The 23,762-nt window shown below is 40.4% G+C and overlaps 1 protein-coding gene across 2 annotated transcripts in view; it reads left to right on the forward strand.

The window, feature by feature from the left end:
- TRIM33 (tripartite motif containing 33) overlaps positions 1–23,762 on the forward strand; it is a 74,891-nt gene that overhangs the window by 14,328 nt on the left and 36,801 nt on the right. For both annotated transcript variants that reach the window (XM_038379746.2, XM_043500309.1), the window contains exons 2-5: positions 12,648–12,766; positions 12,956–13,103; positions 15,722–15,854; positions 23,449–23,565. In XM_038379746.2, the coding sequence (XP_038235674.2) occupies positions 12,648–12,766; positions 12,956–13,103; positions 15,722–15,854; positions 23,449–23,565 (517 nt within the window). The remainder of the gene's footprint in view (positions 1–12,647; positions 12,767–12,955; positions 13,104–15,721; positions 15,855–23,448; positions 23,566–23,762) is intronic.

Genomic DNA, 23,762 nt, shown 5'->3' on the forward strand with positions numbered 1-23,762 from the left:
GCTTCAGACATGTATCTTTCAGGCAGAGGTAACAGATGCTTATCTCCCTGTCTGGTCATATGTGAATTGTGTATTGTCTGCCTCACAATGGAGGCCTATTTGCATAGTGAGCCTGGTGCTAGCCAAAAAGCTGCAAAATCTACAAGAGAAAATCTATAGGAAGAAACAAAAAGGGATGGCGGGGGAGAGGTCTATCTCCCTCCTGTCCCCTTTATGCATGAAAACAAAGGCTGGGACTTGTTTATCTTGGGAGGCAAGGGAACATGCTGGGTCCTTCACCTAGAACAGGGGTCGGCAACCTTCGGCACACGGCCCATGAGGGTAATCCACTGGCAGGCCACGAGACATTTTGTTTTTGACCGTCTGCAGGCACGGCCCTCTCATAGCTCCCAGTGGCTGTGGTTCCCCGTTCCTGGCCAATGGGAGCTGCGGGAAGGGGCGGACCGGTGCTGGGAGCTGCGGGGGGCCGTGCCTGTGGATGGTCAACGTTAACAAAATGTCTTGCGGCCCACCAGCGGATTACCCTGATGGGCCGCGTGTCGAAGGTTGCCAACCCCTGACCTAGAAGGAGACAAGCTTAATTGTGTGTCTGTCTCATGAGAAGAGGCTCACAGCCGAGCCTGGCTGTAAAGTTCTTCAGGGACTTTGGGTATGCATTACTCTATCAGACATGAGTATCTAGTTAATTCAGACTAGGTTCTACAATGAACGTTACGATTTTTATTTTACATGTAACCACGCCTTTGTTTCCAGTACTACTTACTTTCAATACTTGGGCTTATCGCTAACCTATCAAGAAGCAGCAGAGCGGGGCCTGTGAAGCCTGAGGGGAATGCTCGTGTTACCCATGGCCACTAGGGTTAGAGAGCTGACCCCAAGCAGACACAAACAAGGCATCTTTACGCTAATGGCAGGTGGTAGCAAGGTGCCTCACATACTTCCTGGGGGATACCCAGGGTTCACAGTGGCATAGTTGGCAGGAACTACACCTTTGCTGGTTAGCCAAGGGTCACGCTCCACACAGCTAACACAGATACAGAAAGATTTAAAAGTGAGAAGGTTAGAAACCAGGTAGAGAAAAATATTTTTGTTTATTTTGGGTAAGGGAAATAGAGCAAAGGAGAGGACAGCATAGGTAAGCCAGAGACGCATGCTAAACATACCAGATCCAAGTTGGGAAAAACTGTGTGCACACCATGACTTGGAAGCTACAGGGAAAACTGGAGAGGGGATGAAATGTCTACTCATGGAATATGATAAACATCAGGGACAACTGATTAATCCATTGTAAGTGCCTGTGGTTGAGGGAGGCGTCGGCTTAGGAAACCAGCCTGGCACAAGTCCCAGTGGGGCAGTCCTGCCATTAGAACTGGCCAAGATAGAGATCCAAAAGCTGGAAATAGCAGAGAGAGCTAGAAAGTGGGGGCACAAAGCTGAGTGCCCGGGACAGGGAGGGAGATGCTAGCAGAGAAGCAAAGGTGACAGCCACAGACCAGGCTTTCTCAAGCTAAGGGCACATGGTAGCAAGGTGCCTCACAATCCTGGGTACCCCTGGGAAGTTTCAGAGTCAGTTTAAATGGTCTCATCTAAGTGTTTGTATCAATTCCAAACTATACTCTCAATTTGTTTCTTAGTGGGCACTTCACTAATTTTGGATTGGGTTAGTGCTGTGTTCTGAATCTTTTCATAAGTTTGCTCTTGTGATATGAACGGTATTGTTTTTCACATGGAAAATTCCTTACAGTTCCTCAAGTTTAGGTGAATACTGTTAAGTCTGTTTAGACTGTAGTTCCTGCTGAACACACAATGGCAATAAGAGTAAACATACATATCTAAATTGTTAAGGATGAAACTCTTTAATAGTAAATAAGGAAGATAGTTATGAGTTGGTCCTCTCTAATATAATTGAGTGGTTTAAAATGTAACAATAGTACTATGTCAACACTTCATGCATCCTCGGCCAGAATTGTCAAGGAGGAAGCATTCGTTACCTAGCACAAGTACTAATCTACTCCGTGTGAAACATAGCCTTTGTTAAAAATGGTAATTGTATTGAACAGGATGGACTCTGGTGCAGATGTATGAAAATTATTTGGCGCTCCCTAAATTTGCTATTCTCTGAGCATGCTGAGTAGGCATTCTGGGAAGCAGCACCTTCTCTTACTGAATCAGTACTGCTAATATGAAATGCATTGTTTGCAGCAAAATTGGCAGCTCTTTTGCAGCCATCAGAGCTTGTGAAGTTCTGAAGCTTAAGTAGATGGTTTTAGCTGAGAACAGTGAAGTTTTAATTTAATTAATGTAAAATGTATGCCAATTTTTCAACTTTCTAATTGTTTAATTTTTGTGATTATGGGACTTTTTTCCATCTTGGATATTATGACATCTTGCTTATAAGCAAATATGTAATGGCCATTTATTCACATTTCTTTGTTTTATTTTTAGTGACATTTTCAATACATTTTTTTCAAAAGTTTAATCCAAGTTTAAATGTCCAAATTAAAGCAGTTTAGCCAGGTTTATGTGCTCAGTGTTTGGACTCTGATTTATTTTCTACACCCTACTTCTATCAATATAGCAAATAAGTGCATTTTGTAGCCAGAGCTCTTTTTGTTCAAATCTAGTTTTGCTTTTAGTAACAATTTTTTATTTTTGATTCTTCTGTTTGCACAGTAAGATGAATATTTTCCTTAGTAACACACTTAAATACTCCTCCTCCTCTGGGAACAAGCTAGGGTTTGAATTTTACCTTTCTCTGTAGCATAGTGCAATGCTTTTACTTTGGGTTGAATTGTACATTTTTGTCTGGTTTAAGTTATAAGTAAAATTAGGTTTTTAAATAGAGAAAACTAGGTACCTTTAAGTTTGTTTGATGTTGTGCTCATATTATTATCAGTACTACACATTCCGCTGTCAGCTGGATAATCAGTGGGTTCAAAAATGAGTCTAGGAGCAAACTTTAAATAAAATAACCAAAGCAGCAAGGGAACATGGGAAATTTATCAATACTGAAATCATCTAGGGAAAAGAGAGGAAATGGCACGGTTTTCATGATCTGTTCTCCCAGGAAACAGATTTATGGTGTTGATGGTTGACCAAAGTAATTTTAAATGGGGAGTTCCCCTGGACAAGAAATTTGTCAAGGCACATGGTCTTGGAATGGGGGAAAAGCATCAATTTAAAACTAAAAATGGTCAGACTTAACTTGCTGATCTTCTTGTACTACATTTATGGTCAAAAGGCTCTACTACGATCAGAAAATTCAGCAATTATTTTCAAACTACTTCTCAAATAATCTTGTGCCCATTAGGCTAAAAGTCCTCTTTGTTCAAAGTCTCCTAAATGTTCACTGGCTAAGTGGGCAACCTCTTTCTAGGAAAAGAATCCTTGAGTATGCAAATTTCTAGTAAAGAGATGAGGAAATCTTGTAATGAATCTTTTTGCTCCAAACTTTTTAAGAGGCTTTCAGCAAAAATTCAGAACTTTTCATGAAACAGAACACAGAAAATGGGATTTTCAGCTGAGTTATCTTTCCAGTGTTCATGAAACAAGACTCTAGAAATCCTACTCATACTGGTTATTCTCAAACAGCTAAGATGATCCTGGCCCATAGACTTACTCTTGGGCTAGCCTGCCTGAATTGCAACTTCTCTAGAAATTGTATTCACATTGGCTTTGTCTGTGAATTCCTATTTGTTTGCCTTGATTTACAGATTATGAAAAACTCAGGACAGATGTGCTAGACGGACACACACGGACACACGATAAAATGTATTCAAATAGAGTAAGGTGTGCTGGTTTGGATTACTCAGTTTGCGGACTGGAATTCTTTTTTCTCCATTTTTTTTTTTACATAGTATATATTTTATTCTATTTTTAACCATATATCTATTCTGAATGCTATGTGTTCAGTGCTCTCAAGTGTTAAAAATGTATTTAAATTTTCCTAATATTTTTGAATGAATTATAATTCATGATCATGGCTCACATCACTTACTTTCTGCAAGTGGTATTTTCTGCATTAAAAAGCTATTCAGCATTGAAAAACCCCAAAATGAGTAATTTCAAGTTCCAGTATTGTAATAGTTCCAAAATGTTTGTATCCTTCAGATAAACTTGAATTGATTGTATCAATTCACTACATGAGTTACAAGGTTTATTCATGTTTGACATGGGTATCTCCTTTTCATACAAGTGTTTTATAAATACCTTAAGTAAGAGCTTGACTCTCTCTCCTTCCCCCCCCCTCCACCCCAAGTCAGAACATTGTGCTTGGTTGATAATGGGTAGGAGACTTACCCTAATAAAAGCTAAATCTTTTCAAGACAGCAAACTTTATCCCACAATACCAAAGGTCTTTGTAGAATTCAGCTTTTTTTCGGGCTGTTTTTCAGATCTAAAGCATTAAAGAAATAAAGAGAACTTTTTATGAAGTCATGGTGAAGAAGGCAGAATCTGAGTAAAGAGTTAGATGCAGTTTATTTAAAAGGTCAAAGTTACTTTGAATTATAAATTTACTAGATTTCAAATTAACTTTGGGTATTATACTTGCCACCTCTATGGTTTACATAATTACATTTTTCTATTAAAAAATTCTCTCCCATATTGTGTGAAAGACCCTTGCAAGCGGCCATCAGGGGAATCTGACTATTCTGGGAAAACATTGATGCTAACAAAAGGCAAAAGACTCGTATCAGATCACAAAATAAAATTAAAAATATGTTTAAAGACATTTTAGATGTTACTTGACAACGGTAGGTAAAATTTCAGGTGGGCACGTTTATGTCAATGTCTTTTTAATACCTTCCAATATAGGTTAGTTTGGGATTTTAAAACCTATTGTAGGGGTTAATGATCTTTTTTTCACTTCTATGAAAATAGGAATAGTGACTTTCTTTACTATTGTTCGGAATATTTTTGAGTCCTTCTGTAGTAAAGCCAAGGGTTTAATTTAATATACTTTGAGTTATCAGAGTTATAAACAATTAAAATGGCTCCTTAAAAAGCTTTCTGCATTGACATTCTCTTAATAAAATCTTTTTTACCCCAACAAAATGGATGTGTAACATGAGCTCTAAGCAAGACTTGACTTTCCAGCCTTTTTGCAGTTATCTAACAATGTAACACTCCTGGTATATAGTAGAACTACTTCTGCTTGCATCTGTTCCTTCATCTCAACAAGGCTTTCCTTCATCTGGATGTTCTGTCTTCTATTTCAGTCAAGAAGGTGAGGAAATAACTTCTGTATCTTAAAAATAGCATTCAGATAGCTGAAGAACTATTAAGATGTCCTTGCTTCTCACTCTGCAGTTCCAAGATTGTAATTCATTGTCCGATTAATGGAGGCTCAAATTCCCTTTCTTGGGTCTGGCAGCTAACTAGAAGGATAGTGACAATTCTTAGAAGGTGACAAGAATTCCCTTCATCCATCCTATAGTGGATTCTTTTTTTGAGTAGTTTTAATTATTGTCAGTATGCAAAATCTACAGAGCAGTTACACAGGATTGAATTCCTTCATTAAACACTATATACTCTAGTTTTTCTCACTCACAGGTGCCTCCTTGACCACACAGTTTTAGGGGCATATTTTCCCACCTTTCCTTCTTCATGATTGCCTTCTGCCCATATTAGCGTGTTAGGTTAATTACTCCTCCTATTGGGGTCACCTGACCCTTGTTAGGAACTTGTCACAAGGGATCTGGGAGTTTCTCTTCTCCCTCTGTTGCAGGAAACACTCTCTCTCCTGGTGCCATGACAGGGAGGAGTGGCTCATGATGTGAGAAGATGGCAAGTGAAACCTATCTCCATTTGAGTGTGGTTGACAGTGCCAGGCAGGCTTTCCCTACCTGCTGGATTGGTGACTCAAACCAAATTTTCAGGTAAGAAGTTATTCCTGCTCCTTGATTAGATCAGATTTAGCTAGGGTTACAGGAGAGAAACAAGATTCACTATCATCTGTGGTGCTAATTTACATAGCAGCTGTGTGTTTTTGTGTATGATGAAATGCATTCTTAAGGTATATCTACACTTTAGTGTAAGCCCGGGGTTAGAGGGACTCAACCCAGCTGACCCTGGGTCAGAGAACCCAAGGCTTTAGGGTCTACACTGATTGTTAACCCTATGTTAACAAATTTTCAAATCTGTGCTCAAAGCTGAGGTTCTGGCATCAACACTGCTGCACGCAGACCCAAGTCAAACCGGTTATATCCCAGACTACTAGCGGCTTCCCAGCATGTGGCTGCTCTAGCTATTTGACCATTGTGCACTGCAGGAAAACTTCACTGACCACCCTGCACGTTACAGGAAGTTTAAACAGCCTGCTAACACATTCTGCCAAGCACTCAGTTTGGTCTGTGATGGTTATACCATCATCAGCTAGTTTGAGTCTGTCTGTGTTCTGCTCCATCATAAGCTCTGTAAGGTGCCTTGGGTGGATCAGAAAACACCACCAAAATGTCCACCAGCACCTCAGGGAAACTGCCTGTTGCCTCCTGTTGGAAGACTGGAAAGGAAAACCTTCTTCTGTTCTTCTGGCTTCATGATTAAAACATTGAGCAATAGAAGGCTTAACTACTAAAATACACTTGTTTTTCGGTTAATTTGGCTATATGTTGTGGAAGTTTTGATGGTAGTGACCAGTTCCTCCTGCTTTTTCTTTTCTATAAAATAACACCATTTCCACATTTTTCTCGTACAGAAAGCTTATCAATGACGTTTGGGAATATGGAACTTGGAGTATCAGTAGTTAAGATAATGCATAGATTTACTGATAGATATGTATTCTGGCTGGAAGAATGTGGGACACAGGCTGATGCATTTTGCATAATGCACAGGATATATGAAAACCACTATTATCGAAAATAATGAAATCTGAAAAACAAATGACATTTAATGTGCAGGCTGAGAAGTAAAAACTTTTTTTTAGAAGGACTCTGTAATCCACTGAGTTCATGAATGCGCTCTTACTCTGGCTCTAATGAACATAATCAGGAGTATAAATCTAGTGTTTCAAGGATAGTTCTGATATATCCTCCATACCCATTACTTTGGCGTGGGCACTTTATGTGCAGTCAGTCACATCTTTGCTTGCTCTACAAGGTCCTTCTTGTGATCTGAAATTGTAACTTGTTGTTTCTACCATCTTTCGTAGGTGTTAAGTTTTTTGTCTCTTCTTTTCAAGACTTTGGCTTTCTGCAGGTCACCCTAAAAATAGTATGAAAATAGATTTTTTTCACATGGGATCTCAAGAAGTATTAGGCTCTTTATTTGAAAAATCCTTGAACAACTTTCAGAGTAGCAGCCGTGTTAGTCTGTATTCGCAAAAAGAAAAGGAGTACTTGTGGCACCTTAGAGACTAACAAATTTATTAGAGCATAAGCTTTCGTGAGCTACAGCTCACTTCATCGGATGCATTCAGTGGAGAGATTTATATACATGAAACAATGGGTGTTACCATACAGACTCCAACGAGAGACTGCTGAATTGGAATTAATTTGCAACCTGGTTACAAATAACTTAGGCTTGAATAGAGACTGGGAGTGGATGGGTCATTACACAAAGTAAAACTATTTCCCCATGTTTATTCCTCACCCCCGACTGTTCCTCAGACATTCTTTTCAACTGCTGGAAATGGCCCACCTTGATTATCACTACAAAAGGTTCCCTTCCTCTTCCCCCTCCCCCCCCCCCCCCGCTCTCCTGCTGGTAATAGCTCACCTTAAGTAATCACTCTGATTACAATGTGTATGGTAACGCCCATCGCTTCATGTTCTCTGTGTATATAAATCTCCCCACTGTATTTTCCACTGAATGCATCCAATGAGGTGAGCTGTAGCTCACGAAAGCTTAAGCTCAAATAAATGTTAGTCTCTAAGGTGCCACAAGTACTCCTTTTTTTAGAGCTTAGTAAGTAATCTAGCTAGATGTGCGTTAGATTCTGTTTCGTTTAAATGGCTGATAAAATAGCTATGCTGAATAGAATGTATATTCCTGTTTTTGTGTCTTTTTGTAAATTAAGGTTTTGCCTTGAGGGATCCTCTGTTTTGAATCTGAATACCCTGTAAGGTATTTACCATCCTGATTTTACAGAGGTGATTCTTTTACTTTTTTTTCTTCAATTAAAATTCTTCTTTTAAGAACCTGATTGCTTTTTCATTGTTCTTAAGATCCAAGGGTTTGGGTCTGTGTTCACTTATGCAAATTGGTGAGGATTTTTATCAAGCCTTCCCCAGGAACGGGGGTATAGAGTTTTGTGTGGAAAGACTTTTCCAAGTGGGCTCTTTCCCTGTTATGTATATTTGTTAGACGCTTAGTGGTGGCAGCAATAAAGTCGAAGGGCAAAAGGTAAAATAGTTTGTACCTTGGGGAAATTTTAACCTATGCCGGTATGTGTGGTAAAAAAAAAAAAAAAAAAGCTTAGGGGGTTTTCATGCAGGTCCCCACAGCTGTACCCTAGAGTTCAGAGTGGGGAAGAAACCTTGACAACTTGCAACAGTCCTGAGTTCGGGTTGATGTGAGATCTGGTCATCCTAGATAATTTCCCTGGAATAAGTGCGGTTGCATGTCTACATAATCCCAACTATACATATAAAATGATGGGGTCTAAATTAGCTGTTACCACTCGGAGATCTTGGCATCATTGTGGATAGTTCTCTGAAACTATCCACTCGGTGTGCAGCGTCAGTCAAAAAAGAAAGGGATAGATAATGAGACAGAAAATATCATGTTGCCTCTATATAATCCATGGTACACCCACATCTTGAATATTGTGTGCAGATGTGGTCACCCCATCTCAAAAAAGATATATTGGAATTGGAAAAGATTCAGAAAGAGGAACAAAAATGATTAGGAGTATGGAATGGCTTCTGTTTGAGGGAGATTAAGAAGACTGGGACTTTTCATCTTGAAAAGAGAGGACTATGAGGGAGGAATGCTAGAGGCCTATAAAATTATGACTGGTGCAGAGAAAGTAAATAAGGAAGTGTTCTTCACTCCTCGTAATACAAGAACTAGGGGTCACCAAATGAACTTAATAGGCAGCAGATTTAAAACACACAAAAGGAAGTATTTTTCTCACAATGCACAGTCAACCTGTGTAACTTCTTGCCAGAGGATGATGTGAAGACCAAGGCTCTAACAGAGTTCAAAAAAGAACTAGATAAATTCATGGAGGATAGGTCCATCAATGGCTATTAGCCAGGATGGGCAGGGATGGTGTCCCTAACCTCTGTTTGCTAGAAGCTGGGAATGCGTGACAGGGCATAGATCAGTTGATGATTCTTTGTTCTGTTCATTCCCTCTGGGGCACCTGGCATTTGCCACTGTCAGAAGACAGGATACTGGACTAGATGGACCTTTGGTCTGACCCAGTATGGCTGTTCTTGTGTATATCAAGAATTCTGAGGCAGTGACCATTAATCTTAGACTAATCTGGAAGCTACTCCCTCAAAAGTAGATATAATAAAGTAAATTCATGGATTTCAAGGCGGGGAGGGGGGCATCGTGATATTCTATTTTGACCTTCTGTAGGGCATGGACCATCGTATTTCCCCAAAATAATTCTTGGAGCATAACTTTTAGAAAAACATCCAATCTTGATTTAAAAATCATGAGTGATAAAGAATCCACCATGACCCTTGGTAGATTGTTCCAACGGTTAATGTGGTTAGATGTTTGGCTGCATGTGTGTGTTCTCCCTGTGTGCTGTCCCAGCTCTGTGCAGACAGCTGGCACAGTGGACTTCGAGCGAACCGCCCAATGACCACAAGATGCGTTAAGGTACAAAGGCGCCAGGCCAGGTTTATTGTTGACAAAGCACGCTAATAGCACCTGGCAGACTCTACGAGAATGCTAAGACTTGTATATACATGACAATGGACGCAGCTCAATGAATGGCAGGACTTTTCCATTCCCCCCTCAGCTGGACAAAGATTCTTCCTTGGAGATGCATCTTTATACCCTGATACAAACAAGTTAGTACTGCCTCCTGATGTGGCTAGTTTTTACCCATCACCTTGTATATGGTGGTTCGATCAAAACTTCTCTACTATGTACTGTCATTCTTACCTGATCTTTTAGGAGAGGTCACTGTGTTCCTGTTATCCTTGTAGAATGTTTTTATACCATCCTTGATATTGGGATGTGTTTGTATGAGTACTGTGTGCTTAGCACTTCTTAGGAATGTGTGTTTCTGCAGTATTAGTCATGTTCTTGCCAGATTCTGTGAGCAGGTCCTACGTCATACCAGGCAGGCCTCTGATACAAGGCCTTATGTCTCAGGCTCTCTTCCTACTACGTTCCCCTGCTTTTTGTCTTTTTATGGGGAGAATGTTTACCCATTTTATTTATTTAACCAGTTTATTAAATACTAACACAGCAACATTTAGTATTGATACCCAGACACTGAACAAGGTGGTTTTGAATAACATGTGCCTTACTTAGGATGCAGTGTTACTGACGCCAGAGTGTTTCTGGTACTGTCAGGGAATTTGTTTACCCAGTTTGTAGTTACTATGTAACTGAATTTTTTTTACCAATTTGGGGTTGGGGTTTTTTGGCCGTTATGTTGTTTGCTGCCATTTGCTTGTTGATATTTATTTGTGTGTTGGTTAAACAATTTAGCAATGTTATGCACATTGTAAATGGTGTACAACAATGATACAACAATACAAGCAGAATTGCTAGAAATAGGTCATGCTAGAGAACATCCATTCTTGAATTTGGGTGAAGTGTTGTAATGCCCTACCAAAGTTCCTGAAAACAGTACATTAGTAATGTGACACCAGATTATCTAGCTGCATTCCCATTTAGTTTAAATATTGTAGCTTCTAAGTGCTTGGGCTTCTAGGTTCTGTTCTTGATGTCTTTCTGCTGTGGCAATGACTTAACTGATCTCCACTGAAATAGCATCATCTTTTCCTGAAGTTCCCAGCTCTGTTAAATATAAATTTGCCCACTTAAATATACAGGACATTTCACCTGAAAATTCTTCCGTCTAAAACATGAAATAAAAATATTTAATTTAATTTTTTTTTTTTTTTGGATGGCCATGGCTCAGGGTTAGTGCTTTCTTTAAGTACTAACATTAAGTTTATGTAGGGGACACATTTAGTCTGCTCTGAGATTTCTTTTCTTTTTCTGGTGGTTTCATTGGCATTCACACTAATTCATTGTGTAGAACATAGCAAGACTAATAGAGCTAGGGTAATGGCTGGCTTTTGTGCTATTAAGGAAAATGCTGGTTTTGGGTTTAAAAATCAAAAGGTTTTTAGAATATCCCCGTGGTACTCTGGTAAATCTTAGTGGAAGCATGTGATTGAGGTTCTGTTGCCTGCAATATTGCAGCCAGGAATGGTCTGCTGGAGTACATTGTAAGCATTTAAAATCCTTAATGTAGTGTGGAATAATTGTATCCATATGACAAGAATTCAGATTGGAGAGTATGGGGACAAAGTCACTTAGGGCATGGCTACACTTGCAGATGTAAAATGCTTTGAGTTAAACCAGCCTTTGTAGAGTGCAGTAGGGAAAATGCAGCAGTCTGTCCACACTGACAGCTTCAAGCGCACTGGCATGGCCACATTTCCGGCACTTGCAGTGGCATTGGGCGCGGTGCATTATGGGCAGCTATCCCAGCATGCAAGTGTGTGCAGCGTGCTTTTCAAATGGGGTGGGTGGGGTGGAGTATGACAGGGAGAGTGTTGTGTGTATGTGGGGGGAAAGAGTGGGTTTTTTGGGAGCTGAGAGCATGTCAGCATGCTGTCTTGTAAGTTCAGACAGCAGCAGACACCCCGACGCGTGCCCCCCCACAGCATTCCACAGTAATGGTTGCTTTGTCTTGGAACAGGTAAGCATGCTGGCTGTCAGAAATGGAGCTTTCAAAGGGCACATCCGCATTCCTACAGTGTTCAAAAATAATGATGACTGGCCACTTGACTTAAGGGCATTATGGGAGGTTTCTGGTGCCGCGGCGCTCCAGTGGGGGCGCAGCAAACGTTATTCCACTCGCCGAGGTGGAGTACCAGCAGCGCTGTAGCTGTGGAGTTAGAGCGCTCTACGTCCCTTGCCATTGTGGACGGGGAGTGAGCTAGTGTGCCTGGGGCTCCTTTATTGCACTGTAACTTGCAAGTGTAGCCAAGCCCTTGGTCTTAAGGCTCCTTTGACATTTAAATTTGTGTAATGGATCTGAGGTGTAGGGAAGGGATGCAAAAGGTAAAATAGTTAACCTTACTTAGAAAGAAAAACCCATGAAGCCAAGATCACATAATTTAACTAAATTACATACTATACTTGGATCTTGTTGGGAAAGTCTGTGAATGATTGCATCACAATTCATAGCAACTGGGCTTGGTCCCCTGAAGGGAGGAAAGTCTCTTTAGTGGTGTTTGGTCATTCATTCTAAAGGTTTGGCTGAAACTTCACCATGTTTGGCCAAGTGTGGGTTTGTTGGGGTATTGCTTTTATTCCTAGAGTATGGTTTTCACTTACCCAATCACATTAAGCACTCAGAAGATGGTTTTCTTTGTTCATTCTGGTCACTTGTCTTTTAAACCCACTTTATTCTAGCATATTACTGTTATACATTTTACTTTCATCGTTTTGTTTCTTGAAACCAAGGGAATGTAAAACATTTCTTTTGTGTGTTGCAGTTGGTGTGATCAGGTGTCCAATATGCCGCCAGGAGTGCAGACAGATAGACCTGGTGGATAACTACTTTGTGAAGGACACTTCGGAAGCACCAAGTAGCTCTGATGAGAAATCAGAACAGGTATGGTTTTCTACTTTTCTTACTGCAAGTTAGGTACTATTTGGTATATGGGCATCTTGTGTATATGTGATTGAGCATCTAAAGAAATAAACACTTTTATTGGACTTTATGTACCTGCATAATAAAGCCCCACAGGGAAATTGAATCTTTGTAAGTGACTATGTTGACTTGTTTTGTTCCTGCTTTTAGGTGTGTACTAGTTGTGAAGATAATGCTAGTGCTGTGGGCTTTTGTGTGGAATGTGGGGAATGGCTGTGCAAGACATGCATAGAAGCACATCAGCGAGTAAAATTTACTAAAGATCATATGATCAGAAAGAAAGAGGATGTCTCCTCAGGTAAGTTTGTTGATCTTTTGCCCTATCCTACCTGTAGCCTAGGAATAAAAACTACTTGGAGGTTGCTGGTGTGGGTGAGCGTGTGTGCCCATACAAACCAAGAGAGGAAGGATGAGTATGTACTTGTCCTTAGTCTGTGACATTCCTGGAAGGTTTTAGAGAAAGATGGGGACAAGCCAACATGCAGTCAGTGAGCCTTGAAAGTGGAAAACTTTTACATGTTAAATACATTAAAATGTTTTTTTCTGGTAATACTTAATACAGTTAAAAGGGTCTGTGAAGGAAATGCGTGAGTATAGAACAGAAAAACAGGGAGAGGCTTCTATTTTTGTTTGAGTTTGTGTTTTAAAAAAAGTGAGTGGTACACCACCTTAATCAGCAGAACTGATGTGTGTATTCTGAATTGTACCTGATTTCCTTAGTGACAAATGTATTTATTAACACCGCAGAGCTAGGTCATATATGGGAGAGTGAACTGGATTCTGTTTTGGCTTAAGTATCAATACAATTACAAAGTTCCAGTTGCAGAACCTTTCTGGTTCTCTCATCGCTAGTAACAGAGCCAAACTACATTTCTAGATCCTAGGATGTATTTTCAGGGCTGGTAGTTTTAAAGGGAGTGAGGGTGGGGGTGTAAAAAGGTGTCAACTCATCTGGTGGAAAGGACTGGAATACACCTTTAATTATGGTCTGTGGACCAAGGGTATGAAGTTTGTCATACAGTACCACCCTTTATACGCACCAGGACTCCCACAGGAGAGATTGAGCATAGAATATGGCCCTTGTACAGGATGCCAAGTTACTATTGCATCAGTATTACTAAGTGGGGATGCAACTGGCAGCACACTTTCAGGACCATCGCTGTTTCTGCTTAGTATCTTTCACCAATTACATATGCAAATTTGACAGTTTGCTGGCACTACTGTGGTAACTGAGGGCACAAATTTGGTGTGAAATTGCACATCTAAAGTATTGAGAAATTTGATCCTTAAATTGTCGTCATTAGGCTTTGCAGTTCACAACCTACTGAAATAAATGGGGACAGGTCACTCCTCTTAGAGCTGTTTTCAGGGTACGTAAAGCTACTGCATTTTCATTTGGAAGGTTTTCTTTGCAAACAAGGGACAAAAGGTTTTTAAATTGAAGCTTAGTTTCTGCAGAATCTAAGTCTGTGATGTGGACTGGTCAATTAAGACGGACACAGTTCTGTTCACAATAGTGATATCAAATAAGTTGAGAGTATGTAACTAGGGACCTCGTCATGGCAGTTTTGGTCCTCTTTTAGTGTAGTTGCACTGTAAGTGCTTTCCAGGAACTCCTGGTCTATGCTTAAACTGCATTATTAATGACTTATAATGCTTAATATTAATGAAAATTGGTTTGATTAGTCCAAAAACTTAAAGTTTAATTTTGCTGCTAGAACTACAAGAGGCTTTTTTATTTCTGCCTTAAATTTGACGTCATTTACTAATTCATAAGATCTTACATTGGTAAATTTTCAAACTTCTGAATCTAAGTATGTGGCAGTATCCAGGTAAAGCCACAATAGCATGGCTACCTAAAAAATGGCATAATTCTTAATGGAACACCATACAAATATCATGACTTTGTCAGGATGACAATACAGCCAGATTTACCCTTCAATGCTTTGCTGCGAATGTAGTGTGTTAGAAAATATCACTTCTATATTTAGGACTGTTTTAATACAGTAATCGTTCCCTAGAAACAGAACCACATAGTGATTCTTAGTGATATCAGCTGTGGTGAATTATTTACTCATGTACTTGGAAGGAATTATCTGTTATATGTAATATGTTTGTGATGGTTTGTTAGACCATGTGAAATATATCTTGAATACTTGAAAATTTCTTTAGTGGAAGACCCAACTTTGTATTCATGTATGCTGTCTTTTCTTACAATAACTTGAATCATGTAACAAGCTTCAGACAGTACTTGACAATATGGGAAAACATCCACTTACTACTTCTCTTTAATCCTTATCTGCTTCATCTTCCAAAGACTGCTTTTCCTCCACAAGTGTCTTCAAAGGGTCATTGGGCAATTTGGAATCCCAGAAAGAATTTTTTTGTGTTTTATCCTTCATTTGCTTGTGTGTAAATTTCTATTATCCAGCCCAACTGCAGCTCAAATGACTAAATATTGACTAAAATGAAATTCCCTGGTGGTGGTGGTGTTTACTTTGTCAGATCTCTAAAGAGGTAATTTAGAAGATCCCTGGGTTCTTGACAATTCAAAAGTTTGAGGAGTGTTTGAACCTTTGGATAGCGAGGCAGCGCTAGGGTGGGGTGAAACAACATGTGGTTTTATAGTCCAACAAAATAGCTCGATTTTGGGATTTTTAAGGCAGGGAAGGGAAAGCAATCTCCATCCTGTTTTTTGCTTAAAAGTAACACGCATGGAAACTTTCTTGATAAACTACTGACACTGTAAATGTTTTAATATGTACATATATTTACAGGAATAAGCACTGACTTATCTGAGAGTAGGTTTATAATTATCCTTGCCTGACTTCTTAAGTCTTACCCAGCATGGCAGTTAGAGATTTTGCTCGTCAAACTTTATTTTAAAATGCAAAAATGGTTTGTTTTTAAAAACAGAGGCCGTGGGAGCATCCGGTCAACGTCCAGTTTTCTGTCCTGTCCACAAACAAGAACAGTTAAAACTTTTCTGTGAAACATGTGACAGACTGACATGCAGAGACTGTCAGTTACTGGAACACAAAGAACACAGGTACAATTATTAACATGTCTTACCTCCTGTGGTGCATTTCCTCAGAGCAGGAGGAAGTGAAAATAATCTCATGCATTTGTGTAATTAAATATTGCTGTATTTACTGTTGATTAGACTGAAATGCCCTCTTGGTGAGGGGAAGTCACTAGGCCTCCTTTAAGGTCCTGAGTTCTACAGGTGAGTTAGGTCATAAGTACAAATGAATATTTTACTCTCATCCTCATCTGTGGTGGATACTGTAACAGTCACACAATGCTACATGACTGGCTGCCTAGTTATGTCTGGTGTAGCAAAGGGTGGTGTGACTTGTAAGGGTCGTGCATTGGTAGAGCTATGTGGGACATCTAGGACTGGATTCAGAGAACTGCTGGTTAGGGCTTGAGGTGAATTGACAGTGGAGGTTAAGGTGTAAACTTGCCTGGCACTCATTGGAGCTGCCACTTTAATGTGTACACAAATGAAATATAATAAAACATAAAACTGGCACAAACCTGGATTTAAAAAAGTGGTGCTTTTGAATGAGTGGAGGCTATAGTAGGGAATGATGGGACAGGTAGTAATTTTCTGGAAAGGTCATGTTTTAATATGATGGATACTGTAACTTTTAGGCTAAATCACAAAGCTTATATATAAGATTTGCATCTTGGATGAATGTACTTGCCTAATACAGTGGGCTGAAGTTTGATCCACTTGTCTTGGTGTGTTTGCTTGTCTGAAACTTATCTAATTCCAGTTAAAAATGGTGAGGCTGGTAACACGTAAAGAATGTAAGTTTTCCTCTCATTTTGTATTAGTCTTAAATTATCTGATCCACGGGAGAGAAGGAGCTGTTGAAGAGCATAAAGTCTTTGAAGTCTTATGGTTGTGCAGTGATTTGAATGATGCTGTTTGGGAATTTTGGTAAGTAGTTCTGCAGTGGTGTAGTAAGGGTTCTAATGTGCAAATATATATTTCAAGTCATCTAAAACTCTGCACGTTGGGAGCTTTAGCAGACCATTGCAGAACTGCTTCCTGCAATCTGCCTCCAGACAGCACTTCCCAGGAAAGCTGCTCTCTCCGTGTATTTGGACGCTGGTTTGAAACAGCTGATCTAGCCGTTTTTAGTACTTTTCCAGCATAGTCAATGACTTCATAGAACATTAAAGCAGCTTAATAGAGAAAACTTAACTTCTTTAACTTCTAACGGTTACCAACAGTTTTTTATAATGTAAGGAACTGAAACGCATGTCTGGCCCAGGTTTTTTCCATGCTTTTTGATTGTAAATAGCCTCAAAAATACAATTACCAAGAATATTGACATCTAAGAATTGTTGACGAGCTTTTGCTTGGTAGCCTGTCTTACATTTCCACCTGTTGTGCACTTGACACTAACTGATTAACAATCCATAAATAGATGCATCTTGTTCTACAGTGTATTCTCTTCCTAAGACTTCACTAATAACCTGCTTTCAGGTGCCACTAAATAGAAACTTTTATTTAAAACATCTCTTGTGTGCAGCTGTAAATTACAGATGGACAAGATGTCTGCCTCGACTTTCAAATTAAAACTTGGATTTTGTTTATGGAGCTCTGTAAAATGTTTAAGCAAAATCATGCCAAGTGAACACACACTGTTTTTAATCTCCTGCTTATTGTTCACCTGAAATCCTAATCCTCTGAAACACAAGAGGCTGTTGAATCACCATCTGAATAGCCACAGGGCACACTATTCAGTCTCCAGAGAACTTTGAGGGAAGGAGCTTTTGGGGATGCTTTAGAAAGCTGAGATTGTCTTGTGGCAACAGACTGATGTAGATTAGTTGGTTTAGGTTCCTTTCAACCCAAATAATAGAAATTAGAGTAAAATCCAGTCATTCTAGATAATTTACCAGGACTGTTGTGCCAAAAGCTTAGCAATAAATAAACTCAGTAAAATTTCTGTTTTGCTAAAGGTGATTCTCTTAATCTTTTTATCAGACACACTGCATGAGAACAGACAGAAAATTCCATGCAGATTGAGTGATTTTTTTGGTATCTGTGGGCCTTTAATATATATTTAGGACTTATGTTCTTTTCCTTGTATATGGAAAGTAATGTTATGCTGATTTTAATGAGGAGGCTTTTTTAATTCAAACCTGTCCATTGTTAGTTCTAAGTGGATAATATTTTGTCAATACAAGAACAAAATATACTGGTCTAAGTAGCACACTCCTTACTGTGGTTTACTGCAAAAACATAGACCGGAAAGAGATGAAGCAAGAAATGGGGTTTGTGCATACTTTAAACACTAGATGCAGACATTTCTCTGAATTGGTTAGACAGATCACCCTTCTAGATTTCAAATGAGGCTCATTTACCCTTTCAATGGTAGTCTTTGAGCAGAGTATAAATTATTTCTCTTCCATCACCAGAGCTCCCTGACCTCTTGAAGAGTGCTGTAATTGCCTCTAGTGAGGGAAGGATATCTAGTGGGGTTCTCTTGGTTAAGTTTCCTAATGCTGTTGCTAAGCTGCACTTCAAAAGCTTGGGATTTATATACAACTAAGCCACAACAGAAGTAGCAAGTGACCCTCTGGCCTGTTTTATACTATGATGTTGCGTTGAGGTAAGTAGCCTTGCGTTGACCTATTTGTGCTTGTATTGATGCTCAAATTTGTCTCTGTCTGACATAAGTGCCCTGTTAAAATGATGCATTAAAACCACCTCCCTGAATGACATACAGTTATATATAGTCTGTGCATGTAGACACTGCATGGCCTGTGTTGGCCCTAACAGACCTCCAGCAGCTGTCCCACAATGCTCCGTTCCCTATGACAATGACTGCAGTGGTCACAAGGTTAAACTCCACTGCCCAGGAATCAGAGTCTGGAAGGCATGCCCTTTAAGCTCACCTGGGTGGTAGTGAAATACCTTTTCCTGATTGCCCCCCTTGATGAGCACACCTAGCAGTTCACCATTGTGTGCAGCTGCTCTGCTGACCATGCCAACTCTGTGCAGACAGACAGGTACTAGGAGCTCACCTGCCTGGAGTAGGCAAGAAGTAATGGCTCTCTTGGTCCTGTGGGGCAAAGATGCTGTCCAAGAACAGCTGTAGACCAACCACAGAAACATGAACATCTACAAACAGACTGCAGTGGGGATGCAGGCAAAGAGGTACGACAGGGGTCTGCAGCAATGCCATGTGAAAGTGAAGAAACTGTGCCAGGGATACCACAAGGCCAGAGAGTGCAACAATAGATCTGATGCTGTGCCTCAGACCTACCACTTCTACAACCAACTACGTATCATACTTAGTAGAGACCTCATCAGCACCCTGCCAATCACTGTGGATACCTTGGAGGATTCTGACACAGAAATCCCTGCCATGAACAGCAAGGAGTAGAAGGAAAAGACAACGTGGGACTCCAGCCATGCCATGAGCCTGGACCAGTTTGAGACTGTACCACAGTCTAGCCAGTCAAGTGCAGATGAGCCTGAGGAAAAGGAAGGGGACTCGGAAAAGTATGTGTATGCCTTTTTCCTTAAAATGTTAGTTATAGATGGCTTCTGGCCCACCCCCAAGTTAACAAGATACAGGTATCAACTTTTCGTTGTTTTGCTTGTATGAGAAGAGGTAGATTTGGCATGTGATTATCATTCTCTATATTTGGTTAGCTGGGATATGTAGAATAATTTGTTTAGGTACGTAGGGATGTCCTTCGTATCCTCTTAAGAGATCTCTGTGGAACTTCCATGGAAATGGTCTGCAATCCTCTCCTGAAAGTTTCTAGTGGTGACTCCCTTGTTTCTTCCTCCATGGTAATATGCTTTCCCATGGTATCTGTGATGAGTTTGATTGGCACCACTGCAGTAAACAGGCTAGCAGTACGTGAACCCAGGCCGCTTCGGGACACCAGTAGCAACTGTGTTCTCTGTGCCTTTGACTCTCAGCAGTGAGATATTCACTAAAATCACCACAGCCTGTGGAAAATAGTGCCAGTATTCAGTGCTGTTGCCCTGTACTTGTACCCATGGAATAGGGACTGAAATTTTATAGCTTCATGCAACAGGAAATCCTTCCATCTCCTCACCCCCTCTTCCTCCTCCCCCGCCCCCCCCCCCCCCCGTCTCTAGCTATATTCACAATGACCGGGGCTGGAAAGCAAAGCATTGTCGAGGCACTCCAAAGCCAAAGTGTCAATAAACCTGTCTTATTAAAAGTGCTTATGAGAATGAGGGACAGGAGTTTGGAAACTTCGCTCCCTTTCCCTTTTGACTGTAAATCCAATGACGCGTCTGTCTGTTTTTATCAGTAGTTGCTGGTGTTGCGGTCTGGAGGGGTGCCCCTCCACACCCAAAGAACACTTCATCTCAGTGAGGTGGAGAAAGAAATGGACTAGGAGTGATGCACTCTGCAAGAACCTGCAGGGCAGCACTGCACTGGGCCATGAACAGAGGACTTGGAGCTATATGACCAAGAGGACAGGGAAAAAGGCCTCAGAGTCCTAGCAGGAAAAGGAACAGGAAATGCACCAGGACATAATGGGTCTGTTTACACTACAAGTAAACACCTCTGGCTGGCCTGTGTCAGCTGACTCAAGCTATGGGTCTGGTTAATTGCTGTGTAGACATTCAGGCTCGGGCATGGGCCAGACACAGGTGTTTAATTGCAGTGTAGATATACCCAATTGGTCTCCTCAGGCAGCAAACCCAAATGCCGCAGATCGTGGTTGATCTACATGTCCAAAAATACCAGACTATCCATCTTTTGCAGTCATTGGAGAACTCCATGGTCACTGCTTCCTACCTCCCCCCCACAGCATACCACATGGCATCACAGGGCCTGTCATCATCACCTCCCTTATCACTCCATGCTGGGGGACAACAAGGAAAACCACAGCTCCACATACGCTGACCTGTGAGGACCCCGGTTGGTGTGCGTGTAGCCACAACGGGTTACATGTGTTTACTCAAATCGACATAAATGTTTACTTCTATAATTTTAAATTTTGAACCTGTTATGTTTAAAAACTTGGATAACACTGCTTCTTGCTTGGGTTGTGTTTTGCATATTGATTTTCTACATTGCTTTTTCTATTCAATAAAAATTCTATTTTTGGAGAATCATATTATCTTTATTCCCAACAAATATTGCAGAATGCATTACAGTTGTCAAAACACACCGAGCATCACATAATTCATAACTTCAGGAAAACACGCAGTCATATTTATCAATGTGTAGCAAGTACTACACAGTTCTTAGCAACACTCCAAGTGTTTACCACTTTGCCTCACATCTGTTATGCAAGACACAACAAGCAGCTATAGCCATTGGGATATTTTTCTCACCAAGATCCAATCTAGTGAGCAAATCAGCCAGTGTCCCTTCAGTCTGTGATTCTGCACCTGCTGAGCCAGTAGTTTAATCTTTCCTTGGTGCTGTCTGGGTGGCTGGTGTATAACTTCATAAGCTAAGGGAGCAAGGGGTAGACTGGGTTCCATTTCAGTATTGCCAATGGTAGTCTGTTGGCTGAGAAAGAACATCCCTGCTTAAAGCTTTCTGAACAGTCCTGTGTTCTTAAGGATTCAAGCATCGTGCACCTTCCCTGACCAGCCCACATTGAAATCATTGGAGCGTCAATGATGATCCAACAACACTTGCAGACTATGGAACAGTAGCCCTTTCTGTTGATGTACCCTGTAGCACAGTGGGCTGGTGCCAAAATTGGGATATTCCAGCCGTCTGTCACCCCAGTGCAGTTCGGGAACTTCCTTGCTGCAGATCCATCCACTGTGTCTGCACATTGCCAAGAGTCACAGTCCTGCATAACAGGAGATAATTAATGTCCCTACACAGTTGTATGAAAATGTCTCCACTGTGGCTTTTCAACTCCAGAATGACTTCCCATGACTAGTAGTCCCGTGCTGCAAGTTTCCAACATGCGATTTACCATTTACTTCTCCACTGTCCATGCAGTTATTCTGGTGTCCCAGGGCAAGTCTGGCACATAAATCCAGGAATGTCACCTGTTGCAGTCCCACCAATCTGGGCTCGTTTCTCAGGCCCAGACAAGATATTTCCACCATCTGCAGCTGCTCCCTGAAAGCCATCAACAGCCTTGAATTGTTTTCTCGCTGTGTCCCTCATCAGATTGTCCTTAAAGAAATCCTTGTGTCCTGGATGTTGCTGCACTTAAGGTCTGGAAAGACAGGAGAATCATACATCCAGTATTTGCAACATTCATGAGGCTAGCTCTGTGGTTCCCATGCTTCTGTCAGAGATTGCAGACACTGAAAAGGGACATGTGGGTTCATGGGACTTTTTTTTTTTTTTTAAAGGTGCAAAAATTATGGGCTGTATGGATGGCTTTATGGGGTGGAGATAGTTACATGCTGGGAGCTTGACTCCTAGTTCTGGGAGATCCCTGAGCGCAACTTATTACTGTCCCACAAAACGTGGCAAAAATGTCCCCCAAAGGCATTGCATTGGAGGGCAGTGTGTATCCCAATGGGATACCTCATGGTGTATTGTATTTTACATCAACCCCAAGCACTTCTGATGAGTACATGCAGCACCGATGCAAACAGCTAAGTATGCACACACCCAAGTGATATACAAATTCGGCAGGTGTACGCTAATGTAACTTACGTCAACCAATGTTTGTAGTGTAGACATGGCCTTTGTAATGGGACTCATTAAGCAGAATCATGGAGTGTGGGGAGGAAAATACCTTAGTAGCTTGGACACCTGATGGGAAAAGATCACAAAATCTTGAAAGTATTTCTTAAATTCTCCTTGCCAGCCTTAAATCAAGTGTTCCGCTTTTTATGTTGTCTATCTTATTTTGCTGTGCTCTGAACTAAGTAGTGAAGCATTCCTAGTTTCATCCCCTGTCTGATATTACAGCTTCTTGTATTCTTTTTAGGTAATACTAAGTGGAGGTGCTTTAGAAGTGGTGTCTGTTCAGTCAGAGATTTGGTGTGTGGGGAGTTGTGAAGTAAACAGATCCAGAAGAACCAAACAATTAAGCTGTTAGAATGTAATGGCTTTAAATTTACATTACTGTTACTGAATATGAATGACATAGTGTAAAAGGTGAAATTACCTGTCTTAGGAGGAAGTCTATTCTAGCAGTCAGTATATCTTTAATTTTTGACTGGTATTTATGCACTGTGCATCTTGTCCAAACATATGTTTTCTTAATAATAAAAAAACGTAAATTTATTCCCCACATAGTAGACTTTTCAAGGAGTTTTTTTCAAATATTGACAAACGATAAAATTGTTTGTTGTGAGTTTTTTTTATTCTGCCGTGTCCCCTTTACAGTAATATCCTGTAGCTTCTGATCTTGTGAACAGTAATGATTCTCATCTTCTCCCAATGTATAGAAAAATTAAAATGGTGCACAAATGACTTCTAAGGATTCTCTTTCCTTGGGAAGTTTATTGTGCCATTATCACCACTCAGAAGTATTGTAAATTGAGCAGGTTTTGGCTTAAATCACTATTTGCCAGTAATTCTGCCATAATTTGTCACACTTTTACTAGCAAATGTAGGTTTAAATCCATACTGAGAAGTTTTAGTTTCCATGCACTGCTCCACAGTAATTGGTATCTTGTTTTGTGGCTTGGAAAGGTATCAGTTTTTGGAAGAAGCTTTTCAGAATCAGAAGGGTGCAATTGAGAATCTGTTGGCCAAACTTCTTGAAAAGAAGAATTACGTTAATTTTGCAGCTACTCAAGTGCAGAATAGGTAAGTACCTACAGATAATATTCAAGTGTTGATATTGTATTGTATTCATTTAATAAAACCTATTGTTCATACTTTTGTAGGCCCGTAACTCGTTTAAATTCTAATTGGTCCCTATGTCAATTATACTGGATTTATAGTTGCAATGCTTTATACTTTATTATGCTTGTCCATGGCACACTGTTGCAACTATATAAATG

The sequence above is a fragment of the Dermochelys coriacea genome, chromosome 21, assembly GCF_009764565.3.
Source record: "Dermochelys coriacea isolate rDerCor1 chromosome 21, rDerCor1.pri.v4, whole genome shotgun sequence".
Taxonomy (NCBI): domain Eukaryota; kingdom Metazoa; phylum Chordata; order Testudines; family Dermochelyidae; genus Dermochelys; species Dermochelys coriacea.